At 42.3% G+C, this 25,550-nt stretch overlaps 1 protein-coding gene across 4 annotated transcripts in view; it reads left to right on the plus strand.

Moving 5' to 3' along the window:
• EEA1 (early endosome antigen 1) overlaps positions 1-25,550 on the plus strand; it is a 136,419-nt gene that overhangs the window by 12,870 nt on the left and 97,999 nt on the right. For 3 of the 4 annotated variants that reach the window (XR_012156717.2, XM_073327558.2, XM_073327560.2), the window contains exons 3-4: positions 5,908-6,033; positions 24,385-24,512. Coding sequence is in view for 3 of the 4 variants with exons in the window: in XM_073327558.2 (XP_073183659.1) it covers positions 5,908-6,033; positions 24,385-24,512 (254 nt within the window). In the remaining variant the exon portion in view is untranslated. The remainder of the gene's footprint in view (positions 1-5,907; positions 6,034-24,384; positions 24,513-25,550) is intronic. The other variant, XM_073327559.2, reaches the window with a different exon arrangement.

Below are 25,550 nucleotides of genomic sequence, written 5' to 3' on the forward strand. Positions count from 1 at the left end.
TTGCTAACATGGAAGAATTTCATCTCAGAACTTTGAGTAAAGTGACATGATCCTGTGAATTTGGGTGAGGCATCAGTGATTCTACATTTGATATAAAAAAGAACCTGCATATTGGTGTACTATTCTTCAGATACATCAAGAATTGCTAAAGAATTGTTTGGTGTCTGTGGTTATGCAGTCAAGTTGCTCCGAGAACTGATGATGAACTCAGGCATAGGGCTCATGCATCACTTGCTTTTTCAAGCTATTCTCTAATTGTCTTAAGAAATGCTTAAATAAGTTGACTAATGCAGTGACTAGTGGCAGACTGGATTGTTCCTGTAATATAGTATGTTTGAAATTCTCTGTGGGCATGTAGTTAAGTGCAGTGGTGAATTTAATCACTACAATAAAGTATGTTTCCTTTGTGTTGAAGAGTCTAAGTTAATGATAGGTGAATCTCAGAAAGTTCAGATATTTACAGTATCTAACCTCAAAATCTGTTGTGGTTTCCTACCCAACTGGCCAAAAATGTTCCCTTCCTATGATCCTTCTGTCCATGTACATTGTGATCTGCTGCCCATTCCCATCATAGCCAGACCCATTGTAGGACATCTGCTTCTCATTATAATCCCATCTGATCATCTAGTATTATGTGGAATTGAGTCGCAATGGATCATTCATTCTGTTCCAGGCAGGCAGGTTTATCTTTCTAAATCTCCCAATCCAGATCATTGTAAGATCGGAATGGAGACAATAACCTGGGCCCAACAGAAGATCTGGGGATCTACATAGGCTATGTCTACACAGAATTAAATTGACGCAAGTTTTGCCGACGATCATAAACTGCTATAATTACAGCACTTGTGCATGTTCACACAACGCTACTTGTGTTGGCGGAGTGTGTCCACAGTTGGTGCTCTAGCACAGAGAGAGAGAGAGAGCAGAGCACTGTGGGTAGCTAACCCATGTCATGCAAGGGACATGACACTGAGGAGCACTCCCTTAATGGAGGTTCTCATAGCTGTGTATAAGTCCAGATGTCATTCGGGAACGTATCCAAAGGAGTGGTCTGAAAGGGGTACTGCGAGATGCAACGAATGAGTGTGGGAAGGGCATGGTATGCAGTTCTGTATAGGCTGCAGGGGAAGGTGAGCACACGTGTTCTGACTGCAGCACAGTCAGGGACTTCGGCATCTCTGGTCCTCCATCAGTTTTATCATTTGCTCCTGACCCACTAAAATACATTCCTAGCCATGCTTCCTCTCCAGGCTGTCTATTTTCAATTTTTCATCAATTGTCTTTCTTCATGCCCTGTGCTCATCATCTGCTGTGTCTGACGATAGGAGCGCCTCCCTAAACGTGTCCTCCTTGCTCCTCCTGCGTTGCCTCCTTATCTGATGGAGGCACTCCGTTGGTGTATAAGGGGTTCCCCTGAAGGGCACATCTACAGAAGCACAAGAAGCAATAAAGAGAGGCAGCAATAAACAGAAGCACTCACAGCATTGAATCATTATAGTTAAATTCACCTCTTTCTCACTCATTCTCCACTGGCAAGCATACAGCTCATCGAGTACCCTAAACATGGTGAGTTCGGCCCAGGGTGGAGGGAAGGTCCAAGATGGGACAAAGGGTCTACGTGGCTTTTTAAGAGGATCACTGCAAGCGACTAGGGACACTATTATAAATTCTGCCACCATTTTCCACAGGTAGGGGTAATTGAAGCCAATATCTCACTCCTGAGGGTAAACAAGGATGCAAGGGTGCATCTCCGGCATTCATGCGGCTTCAGACCAGGTCCCTATGCTGCTTGTTTGTGTGTCAGTTTGGTCCCTGCACAAATGATTGCCGATTGACATGACAGCATTTCCTACAGCGGGGGAAGAAACAAAGCATTTTTGCCAAGGAACCTTAGGCAGAGGATTGGCAGGTACCTCCAGGAAAATTTCCTAGAGATCTCTCAGGAGGATTCCTGTGAAATCTCAGTGTGAATTAACAAACTTTTCTGCAGGGCCTGCACTGCTTAGCTGTAGGGGTAATGGGAAGCAGATGCAAGCACTGCTAGTCTTGTATATTTCTATCCCTTAACCTACTTCTAGCACGCTAAACGAAAGAAAGGTCAGCGCTATCTCATGTAACTGAGTAGTATCAAATTAAAATGAGTGCTTACCAGAGCTCCCCTCTTGTGCATCATGCACACCAGAGCTGGAGTGCTGGGACTGGCTTGAACAGTCTGTACTCGAGAAGAGGTCCTGGCTTGCCACGCCGACCGGACGACCTTGTCACCTGTCCCACCTCATCCTCCAACTCCACTTCCTCATTCACCATTTTGTCTTCGGGGTTCAGGCCACTGTCTCCAATTCCCCGCGAAGTATCGACGGGGCTTTTGTTGGTGGAGGTGGGGTTGCTGCCGAGGATGGCGTCCGGCTCCTTGTAGAAGTGGCAGATTTTTGGTGCAGCTCCAGAGCAATGGTTTGCCTCCCTTGCCTGCTGGTACGCCTGCCTCAGTTCCTTGATCTTCACACGGCACTGATGCATGTCCTGTTCGTGGCCCTTCTTCAACATGCCAGGAGAAATCTGATAGTAGGTATCGAAGTTCCTACGGCTGGAGTGGAGTTGGGACTGCACAGCCCCCTTTCCCCACCAACCCAGCAGGTCCAACAACTCTGGTGTTCTCCAAATGGAAGCATGTTTGCTGCAGCGAGCCACCATGATCAGATGGGAAGATGCAATGTTAACTGTCCATACCAAGCAAACGGGAAGTGGAATTTCAAAAAATCTCAGTCCTTTAAAGGAGAGGGGTGGATACCTGTGTACCTGGCTGCAGGGCAGCGGAGTTTGAACTGCTGACCACGGTGGTCAGCTGGGCATTGTGGAACACCTTCTGAAGGTCATTTATAGCAACATAATTAAACTCCGTGTCTACGGTGACACTGCATTGCTCTAACTTTGTCGCAAAAAGCTCTACGCCTGTCGTTGAGGTGGTTTTATTTTGTCGCAGTAACAGGAAAGTTAAATCGGGGGGATGAGTGTTGTTGTGTGTACACCTCCATTGTTGATGAAAGCCGACTTTTGTCGGCAAAACTCTGTCGTGTAGACAAGGCCTTAGATCCCATGAGTCTTCAGTAGATATCAGGATTGAGTTGAAGGGGGCTGGAAGAGGAGGAAGGCTTAATTTAATAGAATGGATCCAAGTCTTGGAGTTTCTTTTTTGGGTTAGGACTAGGGCTGAGGTCATGAAGCTGTTTTCAAATCAATATGTCTGACTATCTTATGCCTAAGGTAAATCTGATATGAATATGTAGAATTTTTTAAATCGTGTAAGAAGGAAACACCCTTGTAAATCCTCTCTGTTCTTTTCTTCATGTGCTAGGTACACTGTGCAGTGAAAACCCAAAACAGAAAATCAGATTAGTGTATCAAGTATGTAATTAACTTATGCAGAAATACATATCCATCTTTGTAACCTCCCCATGTGTTAAATGATAATGCCAGATGTATTCTAGCCCAGCACACTCTTTCTGCTGTGCAGCATTACCTGTGAATTTACATGGTCCTGGTTTAGAACTAAGACATTTTGATTCTGTGTGTATCTATCCGAATGCCCATGTATACATTGGTGACTTTAACTTGCCATTTGGTGTTGAGTATGTGGCGTAAACAGCGTAGATGGAGACTATTTAACCTTTTCTCCTGATGAGCATCAGTTATCCATGTTCTACCAAGTGTGACAGCCTGGCTCAAGCAAAGATGACTGCACTGGTTGGGCCATCTGAGTAGGTTTGAAGATGGACGCATACCCAAGGACATGCTATACGGGGAGCTATCAGAGGGAACAAGAATAACAGGACATCTCAAGCTTCACTATAAATACGCATGCAAGCGAGATATGAAGGAATTTGGAATTGATCCTGACCATTGGGAAACCTTGGCAAGTGATCGTAACAAGTGGTGCCAACATCTCCCATCAAGACATCAAAGTCCATGACAGGAGCTGGCTTTTACAGCTTGAAGAGAAAAGAACCCGTAGGAAGCAAGCAGTTCCCAACTAAGAAACATATATTTGAAACAACTGCCAAAGGTCATGCAAATCTCAAATTGGACTATTCAGTCACATGAGATATTGCAAACCATCTACATCATAGGCTGCAAATCCCACCATCGCTTGCAGACAAAACGATGCCAACTATGTGTACATGCATTTCCCATTTTACGCAAACAAGTGGCATGGACAGTTTTGAAAACTGACCTCCAGAAGTTAGCTTGTGTATATAGCTTTCTATTTTTTTAACAGATTCTGTAAAAAAGCTTATTTTAACTGGAAAACAAAATAAACAAAAAAGTAGGTTTAACTAATGCAATTTGAATCTTGGATCTCTACTCTTATTTTCCTCTTTCATCAGTGAGAGAGACACATTATTAAGGCATTGCACTCTTTTTGATAGACTTGTTTGCACGTACTTCAGACAACGGGCCGGAGGAAAGGTACTTCTGATGTTGCAAGGTTTTCTTATAGCTGTGTGGATTTAACTTCGTAAGTTACATTGTTGAACATGGTAGTGCAGTGAACAGGTGATCCTTTAAACTGAGGTAAATGATCATTCTGGGTGACAAATGTGTTGTAAATGTTGCTAATTGGTTAAAGCTGTTCTGAATTAAAAAGAAAGGTTACTAGGGTTTTTTTTTTTGTTCTTAACAATTTGTGTAAAGCACACTCTTACCTTGGTTACAGTTTCTTCAGAATTTAAATTTTTACTTCCATGTGCATATTATTGCCTCACTGTTCTGAATCCATAATAGTGCCTTTTGCTAACAGTACTGAGATAAATTTAAAAAGCCCTTAAAAAACTGATTGCCATTTAAGAAATAACTTAGGAGAAAAATAGTTGGATATACTTTATATAGTTCCACATCAACAGATTTCTTTTTAAAGGGACACTTTCTTCCATTTTTTTCCCCTGAAACTGTTTTTACCTTCTATTTTTCACAAGGAGCATTTAACATTACTGTAACTGAAGGAAATGAGAAGGGAAAAAAAAAGTATAGTACAATTGTTTGTCAGAAAAACTTTGACTGAACCCCTCTTCCCCCCTCGAAAATGTGTGAATTGTCATCACTCTTCTGCAAATGTTGACTTGAGTCCTCTTGTTCATGTACTATGGTATTCCGGTTCTTTCACACCCTCTCCCAGTTTATTTTTATAAAAGGTCTGAAAGCAATGTTACAAAATTTGATGTCAGACCTTGGTACAGAACTTTCACCTGGGCTATGTCTACACTAGAGAGCTTACAGTGGTGCAGCTATACCGATGCAGCAGCGCCACTTTAATATCTCTCGTGTTGTTGCTGTTGACATAATTAAACCACCCCCAACAAGTGGTGGTAGTTATGTTGGCAGGAGAAGCTCTCCTGCTGACATAGCGCTGTCCACACTGGCGCTTAGTTGGTGTTACTTGCGTTGCTCAGGGTATGCTTTTTTCCCCACGCCCTGGGCGACTTAAGTTGTACTGACATAAGTGGTAGTGTAGACATAGCCCTAATATTTTATAATGTCTATGTCATGATACATTATGCATAATGTGCCCCTTTGTAGTGTGGAGCAGTATCAAAGGCCTAATAAAACTGATGAAAACAATTAACAGAATGAATGTACTGCCTACTGTCACAGCTCAGTGTCTCAGATATATTTTGTTTTTCATTCACTTAACAACATTCTGTTTGTTGTCTTCTGTGTTTTGGACTCATGATCAGCAAAATTTCATCTTAAGAAACTTACTGAAAAGTAGTAAGCACCAGCTTTGTTTCTTTTATATAAGCAGTAGCATGCTTTTTAAGAATTTGAGTACATATTTGACAATTAATGTGCTCTTTCTGTTTATATTCTTAATTTTTCAAAAAATATACATACCTAAAAGTTACTGTTTCACAGGGCTTCATCTGTCCACTATGTATGAAAATGTGTGTGAGTGCCACTGGTCTGTCTGAACATTACCAGAATGAACACACTGGGACAGAGACAAGAAGACAGGAGCATCATGACCTGCCCGCTGTTACTGTGGGTCTTGTTTATTTTGTTTGAGTGCCTTGATAATGGGTTGCTTAAAATAAATGTCTTTCCTTTCTGGTTGCTTGGGTACCAGCCTCTTTCACTTTGTTTCTTGTGATTCCCTGCTGTAAGGAAATATGGGTTGATCTTTATATGCATGTTTACAAGAAGGTATCTCTTGAGTTGCCTTCTTTTGTTATCTTTCTGGTTTGCAGCTGTCTTTCATGTGGAATTTCTGTAATATCAGAAATTCCATTCACTTTTTTAAAAACAATTTTTGCATGATTGTTCTCTGAATTAATATATGTTACTTTTGCATTAGTTAATGTACTTTACTTCTGCATTAGTCACAATAATGAACCTAAGTATAAGATTTGGGAAATCATTTATACAGTTAAATGTTTTAGAATTTTTGTTTAGCTATCTACTTTACTCTAAGACAGACTTTTAATGGGAGTCTGGTTTTGAGGTACAGTTATAATTTAGTTAGCAGGAGATATTTCAATAATATTCAGGGTAGGGAGAATAGGAACTTTTAAAAACCATTCAAAATTTTCCCTTTAAACAATTTTACTAAGGAGTTTCAAGTACACTGACAAAATCACAATCAAAAATTTCCTATAAAACAGTTCTGAGATTTAGAACACAATCATTTTATTTTATATCTCTCTTTAAAAATGTAAAAGCTTTTTGTTTAAGTAGCTCTTGTGTTTAGAAGTATATTTAATAATTCTTCCATCCTTCAGTGTGGTGGTAATTTTATGTTGGTCAATCTTCTGGTAAATCAAGTCATATTTTTCCTCAAAACTCATGGACATCAAATACTGAAATGATCAGTTGCAATTAGTCATGTGCCTAAATTATCAGAAAGGTACAACCCCCCCCCTTCTATTTCCTCCCTCCTCCCCCCCCGGGGGGGGGAGAGAAGCACCCAAGCCACCCAGGTTCTGCCCTTTCTGGAAAATTGTTTTTTTTTTTTTTTTTTTTTAAAACATTCACCATCACTTCCATTCAGGGAAAACGGAACTGCTGTGAAGGAATGGGACTAGGTGGTTTTTGGCCATCTGACGGCTATGTGGTTTGATACACAGGTGGACCTATTTACATCATGGAGCAACAAGAAAATTATAGCATTTGGCTCCAGATATTGGCACTAGTGGACATTGAGGGTGAACTACTACTTTTTCCTGGGATTAGACTAGCTAATGTGTTTTCTCCAATTCCATTATGTTCTAGGAAATCATGGTGGCCAAGTGAGCCTTGTTTCATACAGCAGGACCTCTGCAAACTAGGGAACCACCTTAACTGTTCCTGTCACAATTTCAGGATGCTGTTGCCAGGATTGCCTGGGGAAGATGGAACAGATGTGTGTATTCACAAGCAAATAACATCCAGGCTTTGTCAGGTTATCTGATGGTTGTCCTCCCCACCCCAACTTTCAGAGAGTCTAAGCTAGATTGTCTTTTGGGGATGGGCTACTTGCCGCTTATTAAATGAGGCTGGAGGCCAGAGGAGGATCCTTTTGCCTCCCTTCTCCCAGCATCACTTTTGCATGTGTGTGAAGAGATCGATTGTTTCAGTGTTGTGAACTATATGAAGTTGAATGTTTTTGCATTTTTATTTCTCCATTGGGAAGTTGGTACTAGGGTTGAAATGTTGTAATTTAAGTTATCATTTATTGGTACTTTGCAACATTGAGTGCTTGTAGGACAGTCCTTGCAGAGGAAACTTTACAGCCAGATGACAATTAAATTAGGGGAAGTGATCTTTGTCCCCTGTTCTGATGTCTGGGGAGTGTGATGTCTCAGGGCAGTGAAACTCACCAGTTGGGACTCCAGATATTGTCCTGAGATTTCTCTAGATCTCGTTACAAGGGTCAAGTGTATGCTGGTTTATTGTTAAAGTGAGCTGGCCAAATTTTTGTAAGTCATATGGCCAAATTGGTCCATGGACCAGCAGGAGAAGAACAAGGATACTCCTAATTATCAATTGGAATTAGGTGTTGCCTTTGATTTGGAGATGGGCTGCCCTTACTGCGAGAACTATTCTTTATTTCCATATCAATGAGGATTAAGTTAAATAAAGCGAGGCCTTTGTGTACCGTGCTGTTCAGTCAAAATGCAGATGCCTTCACTAAGGCATGCTTGGTAAATTACCACGTACCTGTGGCATGTCTGAGGCAACCAGACCTTGAGTGATTGAATTTAGTAGCCTGGAACTTCAGTAGGCTGAACCTTAAACAATGTAGCTACATGCAGAAATTAGTAGGTTTCCTGCTTAACTTGTGGTTGGTTATATTCTGAAAAGTAACTGCTTAAAAATGATTTAATAGAATTCAGTGTATGGTTTTTTTTGTCAATTACTCCATAGTGAGTCGCTGACCAGTAAAAGAATGACTTTCTTCTAATTAGCAAGCCCTGCACACTCCACCTAGTATTTGAATTTCAAACTCAGCTGTTTCTGGCTCATGCCTTATCACCAGTTATACAAACTCTACAAGAAGAACTTTGTTAACAATTATGTGTAAGTGCTTGCCAGAACAGACTCTATCTACTTTTTGTGAAGCTGCATTAACTTTGCAGTGCTACCAGGAGTAAAAAGTAATAGGAATTACCTTTGATAGGAAATTAAATGGACGAGATGCTCAATAAAAGTACGGTGCAGATATGTTGAGTAAGTGTCATTTTTATGTAACTTCTCTGATTACAAATGAGTAAAGTCAGGAACACCTCCATCTCTTTAGAATACAAATGGATATGAAAGATGCAATTATTAAAAAAAATAAAATAAATTAGAAGCAGGAAGCCTGCCAGTCAGTCAGCAGATCCACTGGATGATCATGGTGTTAAAGCAGTACCCGAGGAAGATCAGGCCGTTGCAGAGAAGTTAAATGAATACTTTGCAGCGGTCCTCACTGCTAGAGGATTTGAGGAGATTTCCACACCTGACAAATCTTTTTAGCTGACAGATCTGAGGAAATGTCCCAAATTGAGGTGTCCATAGAGGAGATTTTGGACCAAATTGAAATTAAACAGTAATAAGTCACAAAGAGCAGATGGTATTCACCCAAGAGTTTTGAAGGAACTCAAATACGAGATTACAGAACTACTAACTGTGGTATGTAGTCCTATCATTTAAATCAGCCTCTGTACCAGATGTCTGGCAGAGAGTTAATGGAAGGCTGACTTCTTAAAAAAAAAAAAAAAAAAAAAGGCTGCAGAGGTTATCTTGGCAATTACAGGCTAGTAAGCCTAACTTCAGTACCAGGCATATTGGTTGAAACTGTAGACAAGAATAGAATTATCAGATACATAGATGTATACAATATGGTTGGGAAGAGCCAACATGGCTTTTGTAAAGAGAGATTATGCTTCACCAATCTATTAGAGTTCTTTGAAGTTGTAAACCATCATGGGGACAAGGGTGATCCAGTTGGATAGTGTACTTGGATTTTCAGAAAGTGTTTGACAAGTTCCTTTACCAAAGACTCTTATCCCATGACTTCTTACTTTGCCTAAGAGGGAAGGGCCTCTCATGGATCAGTAAGTGTTAAAAAATACAAACAAAGCGTACGAATAAATGGTCAGTTTTCACAGTGGAGAGAGGTAAATAGCAGGGTCCCTAAGGATCTGTACTGGGAACAGTGCTCAACATATGCATAAATGATCTGGAAATGGAGATAAACAGTGAGGTGGTAACGTTTATAGATGGTACAAAATTACTCAAGATAGTTGAGTCCAAAGCTGACTGCGAAGCTACATAGAGATCTCACAAAACTGGGTTACTGGGTAACAAATGGCAGATGAAATTCATTGTTGATATCTGCAAAGTAATGCACATTTGAAAACATCGCAAACTGTACATATAAAACGATAGGTTCTGAATTAGCTGTTACCATTTAAGACAGAGACCTTGGAGTCCTCATGGATAGCTCTCTGAAAACATCTGCTCAAGGTCCAGCGGCAGTCAAAGAAGCTAACAATGTTAGGAACCACTAGGAAAGGGAGAGATAAGACAGAAAATATCATCGTTCATTATAGAAATCCATGGTACACCCACATCTTGAATACTGCATGCAGATGTGGTTGCCCCAGCTCCAGAAAGACATATTGGAATTGGAAAAGGTTAACAGAGAAGGGTAACAAAAGTGATTAGGGGTCTGGAACAGCTTCCATGTGAGGAGAGAGTAAAAAGGCTGGGACTGTTCAGCTTGGAAGAAGGACGATTAAGGGGGGATATGACAGAGGTCTATAAAACCATGAATGGTGTGGAGACTGTGAATAGGGAAGTGTTGTTTTATCCCTTCACATAACACATGAAGTAGGGGTCACCCAATGCAATTAATAGGCAGCAGATTTTAAAAAAAACAAAAGGAAGTACTTCTTCACACAACTCGGTCAACCTGTGGAACTCCTTGCCTAGGGACATTGTGAAGACCAAAAGTAAAACTGGATTAAAAAAATAATTGGATAAGTTTATGGAGGATAGGTCCCTCACTGACTATTAGCCAAGATGGTCAGGGATGCAAGCCCATGATCTGGGAGTCCTTATGCCTCTGAGTGCCAGATACTGGAATTGGATGACCGGGGATGGATCACTTGATGATTGCTGTGTTGTGTTCAATCCCTTTGAAGCATCTGGCATTGGCCACTGTTGGAAGGCAGAATACTGGGCTAGATGGACCATTGGTCTGACCCAGTGTGGCCGTTCTTATGTTCTAATAAAAATTTGTGATTTGTTGCAAAAATTGCTGTTTGTATTAGAGAGTAATGTTTACTGTTTACAATCTGAAATTTGGTAATTTAGCATAGCTCTTAAATTCTGTGTAGCTGTGGTAACCAATACCAAATTGTACAGCATATTAAAAAAATAAACCAGTTATATTTATTAGTGTAATATCAGGGGATAGAGAATAGAAATTGCTTTTGTTTTAAAATATGGTGTTTATGAAAATGGGGGACTAATTGGAATGATTTTTGAACTAAGATGTTGGAGCAGCACCTGTCTCCAGTGCTCCATATACCATACCAGTGCACCTGAATTCCATCCTGTGAAAACCCTACTATTATATCCCTGAAATTCTTTTTGAGAAGTGACTTAGGCTATGTCTACAGTACACAGCTTTTAGCCACACGCCTGTGTTGCTACGGCTGTGCCGCTAAAAGTCGTGCATTATAGCCACTATTTGTTGGTTCTCCTGCCGACAAAAAACTTCCACCCCCAATGAGTGGGGTTAGCTTTGTCAGCAGGAGAGCGCTGCTGCTGACAAAGCGCTGTTCACACCGGCGCTCGTTGGCAAAACTTTTCTTTCTTTGGGGGGTGTTTTTTTAAGAGCTCTGAAAGACAAAAGTTTTGTCATTCAATTGCTAGTGTAGACAAAGTCTGAGTGGGGAAGTTTGCCCCTGAAAAGATAAGGCCACATTGAAAACTTCACTGTAGGTCTGGCCTGGAATGAGTGGCAAGTGGCTATGAAATTCCAGTATAAAGATAAGGAGATGATCCTCTATAAAGACTGAAAGCATTATCTACATCATTCCCCCTGCCCTCCAAAGCCAGATGTTAACAGAAAAAGTAGCAGAGAAGCAGAAGCTATTCAGTCCTGTGCATGGTCTTTCTGTGCTATGTAAACTGTGTCTAAATCAACATTAAAATAGTTCTTTGGAATGGTTAGAGATTAGGAGGCTTCTAGAATAGTATTCTGCCAGTAACACTCATTGGGTTTTATGCGATATTTATTTCAGTCTGTACACTGGAACTGTTTGTGGGTCTGTATATGTGTGTGGGATGGTGAAGTTTTTGTAACCATTGCAAGTTATATTGGTACAATTAAAAATATGTGTAGTGTAATTGATCACAAGGAGTGTTTCTGCCCAGTGCTGCTTTTAGTGTACTGGCTTACTTCCCAAAGAACACTCCATCGCTGCAATGGTGCATGAGAATATTAATGCTACCCTAAACGAATTTGATGTTGTAGTTCAAATGGCTTCTGTATTAGTTGCGAGAGGGTGACAGGACACCTGGAAATTCAACTAGGGTAACCAAGGCTGAATCTTACTCTTTGAAATATGTGGCTATAAATGTAGGTAGGATGTTCTGATATAGATCTTGTTGTAAAGACTTCTCTTCCAAAGATAAGGTAGCCTGAACTGTTTCCCTGGAGACCGCAGTGTTTGGTGAAGTTTAGGCATTAATAGCACGCCCCTCTACTCAGTTTCTTTAGGATTCCTTTCCCTCTGCCTAAAGAGCAAGTCTCAGACTCTATAGAAATGTCAATTACAGGAGTTTTTAGGAGTTGCCATGCCACACCATTGCATACCTAACGGCAAATGAAATCTTTGTCCGCTGTGTAATCATGGGATCAAAAATGTTAAATCTATTTCAGATTGCTTTGGTTATCTTTTGGGAGTTAAAATAGTGCATATATTTTAAAATATATTTAGTCAGTGCTCAGTGGTAAATGTGTTTCATAAGGAATATTATAGATATTGCACAAGATACCACTTGGTTACTTCCCCCCCCCCCAATATACAAAAGCCAATTGAATGAAAATCAGACATGAGTATGTCTGCACAGCAGTTTGAGCCCAGGCTCAAGCCAAGCCCCTCTTGCGTCCACACTGCAAATGTGCTAACCAAGGGCTTGAATGCAGGGTCCCAGGACCCTACAGGTTGGAGGGTCCAAGCCTGTGTTAAGCTGGCACCTAGGGTCTGAGCCCTATTGATTTCCTGTGTACCTGTGGCCCCAGCTTGACTCAGGTCCTGTAAGTCCTCTGACTGTATCCCACAGTTCCTGGCGGCAGAGGAGCAGTGCTGCAGGCAGACAGCGCAGCGCACCGGAAGCACCATTATTGTCTGGCTGAGCATGCTCCCCCTTCCTCCTCCCACGACAGTGGCGGCGGTGGCTCTGGCTCCTCCTCGCTGCTGCATGGAGCTTATCCGGAGCAGGGAGAAAAGCTGACAGACAGGAGGTGGCTCCTGGCTGCCAGGATGTTGGGGTCATCTCTCCCCTGGCAGGGCTGCTCCCCCTCCCTGCAGGGCAGCCACTTGGTCCCTGCTCTGCTTGCTTGCCCTTGCCTCCAGGCCCCCAGTCCTCCCCTGGGGCTGCTTGTGCAGGGGAGCTAGGGCAGTGTGCACTGTGATGGCAGTGAGTGGGAGCTAGCCCCAAAACTGCCACGCAGCCTCCTGGAAATCCCTTCTCTCTGCCTCCTGGTGGGCAGTAGGGATGGGAATAAGGGATCCCCAGGGGTTGCATTTCACTGCTCCGCAGCCGGCAGCAGCCAGGTGGACGTGCCTTTCTTCTGAAACCTACATTTTATGTGAAACTTCAAAACAGACAGTAATAAATAAAACACAAAACACACTCATTGAGCATCTCTTTTTAAAAATTAAGAATTGAAAAGTTTCATGTTGGTAGTTTGACAGCCCTGGATGCTGATGCCCTATTTACCCTCATAACTGGTGCACACAGGCATTTTCCTGCTCATGTAACTCAGCCTAGAGCTGGAGAGCTCCATTTTCAGATTTAGATGGTAGTTCAATATAATGCCTTCTCAAACTGCAGTCATTCTATTGAGACAGCCATCAAAAAATCTAATTGTGCAGTTTATGTACTCGTGCACCTTAGGGTCACAAGTCCCATCAATAACACCACCACAGTTAGGAAACAGGGTGGGCAGTAGAGTTTTCACACGGTGCATCATGTTCCTAGAGCTAGAGCGTCGACATTGGGGGAGGTGCTAGGATCTCTGGGATATGGTTACTTTGACTCGGATCTGTGCACTGCAGTGTGGGTGCCAGAACCCTAGGTTTGAACAGGGGCCAGAAAATGTTCAACCTAGAGTTAAAATGCAATGTAGATGCTCAAGCCCAGGGTCTCCTGATACGGGTCAGCTGACTTGAGTCCCACTAACTCTAGGCTTATATTGCTGTGTAGGCATAGCCTCTGTTACATAAACATCATATTCTAGATATAAGTGTCTCAGACCCTTACCTTTCTTGCCCCCACTTTCAGTTTTAAATTGGCAAAAAATATTTCTTGATACATTTTTTTGAAAATAGCTCCCAAGCTGACATTTTGTTCAGTAACTTGATAAGAGGTTGAGATTTTACAGTTGAACTAAAACCCCTTTATAAAAAGAGTTTGTTAGAAAAGCTCTCTGAAAAGGAAGCCAGATTTTCAGATGGCATAAATTGGCATAGTTCCCATTAAGTCTTCAGCCTCTGCAAGTTACTGATCAAAATGTCAGCTTGGGAGCTGCTGCTGCTGCTTCTTTTTTAAATAGTATTTGCTGATTTTAAGCCTTATGGGGCAGGATGTTAATCAAATGTTAATTCTGGTTTCAATGGCGCTATCCCAATTTGAAATCTTGCTCTAGGTTTGTATATCTGAGAAGTAACTTTTGGTCATGAATATGATTGTTTTAACTTTTGTATCATGCACTATAAGACATGTATATAATCCAATTAATTAAACTGCGTTTATATTGTGGCCAGCACTTAAATACCTCTCATCTAACTAGGTGATATATATTTCTGTGCGGGAAGGCATTGAGCAGTTCTCCAGGACACTTAGTTGATCCACTTGCTGTGATAATTGACTGACTTACAACCTATCTCAGTTGGATTCATAATTGATTTCTGTATACATGCAGCAGCAAGTGCAAGTCATTTTTATCTTTTTGTGACCTATTTTGAAGGTACTGTTCTAAAGGAGGCCAACAATTGTTATGGATGCCCACATATGCAAGTGGAGGATTTAACTGCACAATGGGAGGTGCACAGCTAAATCCTCCTTATGCCTTGCATCTAAATTTTACCCCACCCCCAAAATATGATGCTGTTACAGTACATTTGCTTGCTGTCTATGCTGAGTGAAAAAAGAATAAAACCTTTGCTTCTGATAGCGAGATCAAGCCTGTTGTCAGGCTTATCACTTTAGATAAGCTATTACCAGCAGGACAGTGGGGTGGGAGGAGGTATTGTTTCATGATTTCTGTGTGTATATAAAGTCTGCTGCAGTTTCCACGGTAAACATCTGATGAAGTGAGCTGTAGCTCACGAAAGCTCATGCTCAAATAAATTGGTTAGTCTCTAAGGTGCCACAAGTACTCCTTTTCTTTTTGCGAATACAGACTAACACGGCTGTTCCTCTGAAACCTGTTGTCAGTGTCACAGTGAGAGCTTCCCAGAACTTCTCATTCTTCCACTCTGCAGTGAAAAGTACATTCTATAATCTACTAATTATAATGCATTAGATGAATAAAAGTATTGTTAGTATGGTAGGTAGAGAATATATCAACTTTAGATGCACCTTTCATGGCAGCTTGAAGATTAGATAGATACAAGTTGTATCTATAAGTACTTGCTCACTTAGGATTTTTTTAAGTGAATTGCTGAATGTACTAGGGCCATGGAGATGAATGCTGGGAATTTGGAATAGTTTAGAAAGAAAGTAACAGGGAGGATAAAAGTCGATGACTTAAAAAGAAAATCAGATTTTAAATTTAGATTAAACAGGGTTTACTTTCCAAAAAATCTATTTAAAATATAAAATTTTAAATGGACACGTATGCTAAGGCTTAAACTTAGCTATTAAAATATTAAAACTAGTATTAAGCAGTACATGCTTGCTACCGAGTTTTAAAGAAAGTTAAACCACTGAACTGGTGGAAGTCACTAGCTATTCGACATTGGTGAGGCCTCATCTGGAGTATTGTGTCCAGTTTTGGGCCCTACACTACAAGAAGAATGTGGATAAATTGGAGAGAGTCCAGCGAAGGGCAACAAAAATGATTAGGGGTCTAGAACACATGACTTATGAGGAGAGGCTGAGGGAGCTGGGATTGTTTAGTCTGCAGAAGAGAAGAATGAGGGGGGATTTGATAGCTGCTTTCAACTACCTGAAAGGGGGTTCCAAAGAGGATGGCTCTAGACTGTTCTCAATGGTAGCAGATGACAGAACGAGGAGTAATGGTCTCAAGTTGCAGTGGGGGAGGTTTAGATTGGATATTAGAAAAACTTTTTCACTAAGAGGGTGGTGAAACACTGGAATGCGTTACCTAGGGAGGTGGTAGAATCTCCTTCCTTAGAGGTTTTTAAGGTCAGGCTTGACAAAGCCCTGGCTGGGATGATTTAACTGGGAATTGGTCCTGCTTCGAGCAGGGGGTTGGACTAGATAACCTTCTGGGGTCCCTTCCAACCCTGATATTCTATGATTCTAAGCACCTGGAAGTAGAGTTTGTTGAAGCACTAAACCAGCTTTTGACAGTAGTAACCTTTTCTGCAGGTGCAGAGAGAATATTTTCTTCATTTCAGTTCAATGACTAGTTCATTCAAAGTGAAGAAACAAATGGGGAAAAAGCAAGAAATCTTGTTTTCCCTTTTCCAGTCTGTGACTAAAATTTGAGAGCGGATGGGTTCTGTTACATCTGAAATCTTGAAGCACATGGTGACCAGAACCAATCAGTTCACTAGCTAAGGTTAATACTTTCTTTCTTTAGTAAGACAGTTTGTTTTAAATGCAAAACGTGCTTTGATAAATTTTTCTTATGTATTCACATGTAAGGTAGTTTTATGTAATGATGATTAAAAAATTAAAATGTTGGTTTTATACATTTTAATTGGATTTCCATCCAAATACAGCTTGATACAAATTGCAAGTAAAAAATTCATCATATAGTAAATAAGAAATGTACCATTCACTATTTTTAACATATGTAAAATTTAAGAATCTGAATAAGTGTAAGGTAAGCAGTATAATTGCTTAAATAAAAGTATATCCTTCTAGTTAGCCGAAAGAGAGGTGGGGAAAAACAACAACATCAACAAAAAAAAGCACCAACAACCCTGCACCAAGTGTAATGTAAAGGCTATATTTAGTTGCATATCAACATGTTTTAAAGGTTACCATCAGATGAGAACCAACTTTTCTTTGGGAAAATAATTACAAACAAAAACAAGTTTTCCTGGCAAATAAGCATGCTAGTTGGGTGTAAATGTTTGCTTTTAGGAGAATAATCACAAAAGGGGAAGCTGTTCATCTGAAGCCTCATTTAGCACAACTACTGAATCCACAATCTGGTGTGCTGGTTTTGGGAACTTAATATGATCGTAAAAGTAAGGTGTTTTGTTTATTTGGAGTTTAATAAATTATTAAAGGTTCCCACCCAATCTTTTTATAAATACCCTAATTCACTAAGTAAATAAATAGATTAGTCAATTCCCTCAGATTAAATCAGATTTAAGTGTTTTATTTTACAAGTCAGGAAATAACCATATAACAGCTGTGTTGTTACCGGGTAAATGCCATCTTAAATAATATGTACATACTGTATACACTACTTAGGTGATTATATTTGAAGTTACCAGATAAAGCTGAGAATATTTAGTACACAATATGCTGTTTAGCTCATAAACTAAGTATAAAAGGCAAAGCTAATTATGTAATCTTGTCATTCTATGGTATGTAATTACTGATTTTGCTGCAGAAGAGTACAAATTCTATACAAAATGGCAAAGCTTTCAGGGGCATTATAATTTCCGTATAGTGAAGTTTGTTATCTTAATGTTACAGAAATATGAAGTGAGCTCATGACAGTGCAAGGCACTGAAGGGTAACATGATTTTTAAATATAGCATGTGTGAATAGAGAACAAAAAAGGCAGAAGGCTTTGATCTCACTTAGAGCAATGCAAATAGGCCTTTGTCTGACATTGTAAAAGGACTTTAAAGTGGGTATAAATTACACTTACTTCCACTTTAGGGCCTCTTCATGCTGCTAGAGTAGTGTAAAGGTACTTTAGTGTAAATGAGAATCAGGCACAGAGTGAAAGAGGGTGTGTCTAAACTGTTATCTTTTACAGTGAATTAATTGTCAGTTAAATTGAGGTATTTTGGGTGCCTGAAATGCCCTGCTGCTGTAGTTCTCAGCCTGGGACACTCTCACAGCCAGCTTACAAACGTGCAGGCCACACCTTGAGTGTCTGTGTGCTAGACAGCTCTGGTTCTGCAGCTCTGACCCCAGCAGCCTGTCTGCAGCCCCACTCTGGCTTCCTCCAGCCCTGGTTACAATCAGCACGGTGACCCCAACACACTCCCAGTCCTGAATCTCCCTAAAACAGTGTGCCCTGAAATGTCCAGTCCTCACCTGAACTATTCAGAGAAATAGGTTTGTTGCTCCTTCATAGAGACAAAAGTGCATTACAGCTTATTAACTGAACTGAGGTAGATACCCCCTTCCCTTCAAGCACACCACTGAGCTGATTTATAGTAAAAATAAAACAAATTTATTAACAATATGACATAGGTTAAGTGATGCCAAGTAAAAGAAATAAAAGTCGAGATGATTAAAAGCAAATAAAAGTAAAAGCATGCACTTAAAGGGCTATAACATGATCTACCAAGGTGTACAGGTTTTGTTCAAGATGGTTTCTCTCACCAGTCTTCCTTCTTTCCAGCCATGGCTGATTTTCCCTCAGTCAGGATCTTCCATAGAAGTACAAGATGCTGCCTTCCCTTGTCTTCCTGTGGAAAGATCTTTGCCTAAGTAGGTTTCTCACTTATATTCAGGCCCGGAGACTTCAACCCTTCTTGGTTGAAGGACCGATCTTTCTCAGCTTACACGAGTTCTGACCCCATGTGTTCATCTAGTGATGGATGCCAAAATGGTGTCTATTCTTGTTTATATCTTCCTAAATTCAATGACCTGGTTCTAGGAGGCAGGATGACCTCATGCTGTTCTTCCCTTGTTCCCACCCTACTGATTTTTATGTAAATAGGGCTTCCATTGTTTTTCATCACATCTTGCTCAGTTTCTTTGATACAAGTAGATAGCTGTGATGTTTCCCTCTGGGAGAGACCTTTTTCCTCTTTGGTCACAGACTGTAAAGTATAATATAAATAAGTATCCATAATTCCTTATGTAGTGTTAATACATACAGTTCACAGTGCTGTTGATCACCAGTGTGTTATAAGCTTTCATAAAATATCTCACTTGATAAACTGCATATACTGCAATATTGTATACCCTCAATTGATTAAATTACTTATCACCTGAGGTTCAGACCCCTGGTCTTTATAGCCCAGGTAAAGTTTCTCTTCCCTGCTGGAAGCTGTTTCCTCTCTGCATGGCTTTGTTTACCTGGTATATAAATAAGACCTTCATTGTGTCATTGTGACGACGGGGCTGCTCAGAGAAGCAAATACACATTCCTTTGTCTTGGCAGACCTATTTACCAACTCCCCCAACATGCCTGGCTTAAATACTTTTTAGTCATCAGTACAGCATTTATCCATAACTCTTAATACATGGCATGCACATGCATCATGCAAGAATATTAATGATTAGTGAGTTATTGGTTTTCCAATGTCACATTACATGACATCTTTGAGATACAGATAACTCTAGTGAGTTGGGGTACACGGAGTTGGTCAGGCCAGCTGAAACTCATTAACTGATACCAGTGAACTCCTTGCCCTCTGGCACTCAGATGCTTTTATGGTCAGACCTCTCTTTCCTAAAAAGCTGCAGGAAGGTTAGTTGCTGATTGATCCATAGGCAGCAGGTCAGAGCCTTCCTTCCTGGACAGGGCATCTGCCACCATAGTTTCTTTCCCCTTTAAATAGGGGTTTTGGCATATTTGTCTGTTTAATCTCCAGAACATAATATCAGAGAGTATCCATAATTTCTTCTTTGAATGATGGTCCCTACTGTATGCCACTGTGGATTATGCATGCACACCATGCATTACGAAGCTGGAGAGTTTGAAAGTAGTGTCCATTGGTCCATGCATCTGTCCTGGTTCACCATGTGCCTCTGACCGAGGTGATAAAAGGCAGGGTGGACTGACTGCCTCCAGTTCCTTCTCAATGCTGCATGGTCTGGGTTGGAACCATTAGTGTCCTCAGCTTTGGCTTCACGCTACAAAACAATTGCCATCTCAACTGCTTCATTCGCAATTTAGATTTTGCATGGTCATGTTGGCAACAATAATTTCATCTCTAGAAAAGGGCATGTGGTTCATAGCTCTTGATATGAAGGACACTTAGTTTCACATAGCTAGTATCAGAGGCATAGCCGTATTAGTCAGTATCCACAAAAACAATGAGGTGGCACATAGATATTTTCCCCACATACAGACACTTTCTTGGATTTAAGCTAGGCTGTGACCATGTTCAATATAAAGTACTGCCCTTCGATGCAGCAGCCCCACCAGAGTCTTTACCAATGTATTTTCAGTCATAGCGGCTCATGTCAGACTTCATGGCCGCCCTGTCTTTTCATTCCTGGTTTAATTAGCTCCTTGCTGCCAAATCTCATCAGGAAGCCTATGTATCAACCTCTATGGTGCTCCACCTTCTTTCTTCCCTGGGAATCAGTATAAACACACACAAATCTGGTCCCCTCCCCGACTCTAGACTTTATCAGGGCAGTCTTGAACTCTGTCACCCCAAGGGCATACCTGCCCACAGACAGGTTCCACACTACCAGCAGCGATTTCCTAGGTCTTATCACAAGGAGCCCTCAGGTACTGGTTAAAACATATCTTTCCCTACTCGGCCACATGGCTTTGTGCACTTACATCACCCTGTTCACAAGACTCCACCTTTAGTGCCTGCAAACTTGGCTACAGTCATGTAACTCCCTGACCTGCCATTCCATGAACCTTGTGGTGACAGTCCCGACCAAGCTACTGTCCCCGCTCCTATGGTGGACACATCCCCATTACGTATATGTGGGGGTCCCTTTTTTCCTCTCTTCTCCAAAGAGAACCATAATTATGGACACATCCCTGCTAGTTTGGGGAGCCTATATGAACAGCCACACAGCTCGAGGGGCTAGTGTACCTTGAAAATCCAGGATGCACATCAATATCCTGGAATTATAAACAGTACGGTGGGTGTGAGAATACTTTCTCCCCTTCATCCACTCTCACTGTGTCCTTATAATGTCGACAACTCTATGACTGTCTTCTACCTCAGCAAACGAGGGGGAGTGAGATCGGCCTCCCTGTGTGCAGAAGCAATCCACCACTGGAATTGGTGCATAAGCAATCACATCACACTATGACCCGCTTACCTTCCAAGAAAGCTGAATGTGCTCTCTGACTTCCTCAGCAGACACTTTACACTGAACCATGAGTGGGAACTTCACAACATTTTCACTCTGTGGCAGTGGTGGGCAACCTGGGGGCTGCGCATGGGCTGCCAGACCGTTTGTTTACATTTGCATGGCCGCCTGCAGCTCCCAGTGGCTGCGGTTCGCCGTTCCTGGCCAGTGGGTCTGGTGGCCTGCCAGCGGATTACCCTGACAGGCTGCAGGTTGCCCACCACTGCTCTGTGGGGAACCCCCAACCACAGTCACTTCTCAAACAAACAGCAGATATACCACAAATTGCTCCAGAAGGGCCCTAGGTCATCACTCCCCAGGTGATGCTTTGCTACTTTCCTGGTCAGACCAGTTCAATTATGCCTTCCCTCCACCGCTGCTCCTGCCGTGAGTCCTACACAAGATCCAACAGGACAGAGCCAGGGTCATCTTGATCGCCCCCTTCTGGCCTAGATAGTTCTGGTTCCCCAACCCCTTGTGTGTCTCATGTTGCCCACTGATTATCCTCCCAACATACCCCAAGCTCCTGACCCAGTGCAATGGCAAGATCAGACACCACAATCCATGACTGCTCCACCTCATATTTAGATGGTATCATCTCTAGAACATTCATACTCCACAGCTGTATGAAAGATCCTCTCTAATGGCAGAAAGGACTCCACAAAGAAATGCTACCTAGCTAAATGCACTCCTGAGGGAATTCTGTGCCAAAATATAAAAAATTCTACAAAATTCTGCAAATTTTGTCAGTAAATAAATGTGGCTCCAGCATGGCAGTGGGGAGCACAGACAACAGGCTGCACTGACCTGGGAGATCACCTGGAAGCCCCCAGCTCCCCTTGTACAGGGACTTGGCAGTGAGGCTGCACCTGACCCTGACACAGTGCAAGGGCCGGGCCTGCCCCAGAAACACCCTCTCTGCGCCAGGTGTCCCAGGTGTGGGTGGGCAGGCTCAGCCCCTCAGGATCCAAGTATGGAGGGGCTTAGTGTGTGGGGTATCCAGGTGTGGGGCGAGAGGTTTCTGTGTGGGGAAATCTGGGTAGGGGCGGCTCAGTGGGAGATCTGGATGTACAGAGTTCATTGGGGGGTTCTGGGTGTAGGGGCAATGGGACTCTGCAGGGGATCCAGGTGAAGGTGGTTGGGGCTCAGCGGGGGGGGGGGGCGGGTGGTCTGGGTGTCAGGAGATGGGGCTTGGCGGGGGGTTCAATGTGGGAGTCTGGGTGCTGGGGGAGTGGGGCTTGATGAGGAGGGTCCAGGTGCAGCTGTCTGCGGATCAGTGGGGCTGTGGGTGGGTCTTGTCGAGGGGTAGGGGGGCAGGGGTTGTCAGGATGAGGGTTCGATGGATCTGCTTAACGTGGGAGTCCCAGCTGAGGGGATGCCACATTCCAAGCTCCTGCGATTCCCCTATCCCCTTTTCTTCTCCATCCTCCTCCCCTCACTCCCACATTCCCCTGTCCCTGCCCTATTCCACCCCCTTCCTTCCCCACTGGCTCTTCCCCCACCCCCTCACCATGCCTTCCCTCATTTCCCCACCCACCCTTACCCAGCCCCACTGAGGGCACTCACTGTTGCACCAAAAAAAGGAAGGCTGGGCAGCTCTGCGCTCGCAGAAATTTGGGGGGGGCAAGTAACCCCATGTAGCCACCCCCCCATGCCTCACCCCTGTTTGGAGGGGGGCAATCCCCCCCCAAAAAAACTGCACCCATGGTCATCCCCGCATGGCTTCCCTTTGCTCCCCTGCCGTTTTCTGCAGGGAAGCATAGGAATTCTGTGGGGGGAGGAGGCTTTTTCTTCGGGTGCACAGTCACGCAGAATCCCCCCAGGAGTATAAATGGAAACCCTTCTCATCTTGGGTGCAACAAAGTGGCATCCTATCAGAGACTTACAGATATTTTGGTCATCTTAACTGTATCCTATCTTTAAAGACATAGGGTCTGTCCACCAGCTCCTTACAAATGCACTTATCTGCAATCAGTACATACCATCCCGACTACTTGATTTTCCACACTCTCTAACCAATAGATTATAGAAAGGCTCAATAAGGACTTTCCTGCCTACTTAGAAGGTTCCACCCCAATGGAACGTGAATCTCTTTCTCTCAGTGCTAAGAAGCCCCCCCCCTTTGAGCCTTTAGCTACTTATTGCATGTCCCTACTGTCCATGAAAGGAGTGGTGTAACGGGGTCGGCACCTGCCTCTTGTGAGTGGTCCCTTTGGCCGATTCAGTGTCTGCAATCTCTGAGTTTGGAACGGGGTAGCACCCACCTCTTGTGAGTGCCCCTCTTCTGGTCGGATGTGAGCTGCTGCTTCTTAGTTCTTGATGATGGGGTAGTACCCACCTCTCGCGAGCGCCCCTGCTGATGGTTTCAGCGTAGGAGGGCAGTGAAGAGCTGAGACTGAGAGGGAGGGGATGGTTGCAGCAAACAGTCAATCAGCACAGGGCAGAGAAAGTCGAGTCAAACTTGTGGAAAGTTCTCTGAATGTCCCAAGGTCCCTGTGTTGGCTGCTTCTGCTTCTACTGACTGGGGTTTCTGACTGGCTCTTCTCTGCAGTTTTCTCCCAAGCCCACATAAGAGGGAGGTGGGGAAGCTACACCTGGGTCCTAGTGCCTCCAAGAGTTGTGTGTGTATGGGGGGGTGTCTCTTCTGCACAGTTCTGTGTTCAGAGGGTTATTGGGGGGAGGGATGGGCTCCGCTGGGCCCCATTTTACCCTCTTCCCCCAGTGCAGCATCCCCAGCTTTGGCTGCTTCTGCCCCTGCTGGATGGAGTTTCTGGCTGGCTCTTCTCTGCAATTTTTTATTCAGTCTGATTACTATGAGTGTGGTTCTCAAAAGGTCTCCATCCTAGGAAAATCTTTGAAAGGAACAGAACCCTTGTTTAATAAAAATTTTGTGAAAGTGCCTTTTTAACGCAGCCTTTCTTCAAACATTTAAAATAGTGACTGAGTCCTTTGTGATGCTACATTTCTTATAATTTATTACAATTCTGTGTACTAGTTCTAGGAATGAAATTTAGCAATAGGTACAGTTTTACTGGAAAACAGCACTACATAATGAAATAGGGTGTTTATTTTATGCTTTTCTAGTCTTCTCTACTTTCCATAATGTCAGAGAATTAGATAAGTGGTATTTTTTAAGGTAACTACTCTCCTACATTTTATTTTTCCTGTTAAACGGTACCAATGAATCTCTTGGTTAGGATGAAAAGGATTGGAAAAGGCAAAAACTACTGTTGAATTTTCTTTCCTTTATAATAGGGCTTTATTTGTCCTCTGTGTATGAAATCTCATGGATCTGCTGAAGAACTTTTCAAGCACTATGAAGTAGTTCACGGGTCTGGCATCGATTCAAGTCATGGAGGAGAAGAGCATCCTTCACCGAAAAGGTAGAACAGTATTAATTTGTGCATTTAGTCTTCTGTCTAATTACATTTAAGCAAGTACTAATCTGAACAGTTAATTATGTAGTGAAGTATTTAAATCATAAGGCCTCATTTCTAAAACCAATTAAAATATTAGTTTAATACTATGCTAGCTGATACTGGACTGGTGATAGATGAAAATTGGGTTTACATATTGATATTGTTAATTCCATTGGTTGCCTTTGATCCTGTTGATCAGGAGGTGATGTTGACTCTTATGTCTGTAGCGGGAGTTGATAGGGGTAGCTCATGGCTTGATTCCCTTCTTATTTGAGCATTCCCAGAAATTGATTTTGGGCTCTTGTTCCTTGTCTCTGAGGATTTGTTCATGCAAGGTTCCACCTTGTTTTCCCTTCGGTTCAATGGATATATGGGGCTGTTGTACATTTCAGCCTGTATTACTTCCATTTTATGCATTCCATGACTCTTGTCTTGGTTGTGCATAGCAATAAGATGGTGAGCCGCTTTTGAGTGTGGTCACATACTGTGTGAGAACATGTGATGCTAATATAATAAAGGTGTAGATTGTATAACTCTGCTGGGTTCAACTAATATCTTGACTAGCTGTTGTCTTAACCGTGGAGCAAACCCTCTGTGATTGATAAAAATAGTAAGCCAAAAATGATAAATAATTTAATTAAAACATGGATAACCTATTGAACTCATAAAGGTGAAAGATAGGTTTTTTGTAAAGAAAAGAACATAAAATTTAACATGCAATGGCTATTAAGTTAGAGTCCACTGTGGGAAAATAAAAATACCCGAAACAAAATCCAAAACCTATTTGTGACTGTCTGTAGGAAGAAGGAGCTCCCATTTCTTTCCAATTGCAATTGGGATAGACCGAGAGCCATCTTGGGCATTGACAGAAGCAGGGCAGCAGGGCACAAAATGGCAGGGCAGGACATCCATCAAAATCCCATTGCTCACAGCCAGTGACATTGGAGATCTTCTTTTCACACACTGATCTGGAAGCTTTTTCTGACTGACGGTTCTCCAGTT

Source organism: Lepidochelys kempii, chromosome 1 (genome assembly GCF_965140285.1).
Source record: "Lepidochelys kempii isolate rLepKem1 chromosome 1, rLepKem1.hap1, whole genome shotgun sequence".
Taxonomy (NCBI): Eukaryota; Metazoa; Chordata; order Testudines; family Cheloniidae; genus Lepidochelys; species Lepidochelys kempii.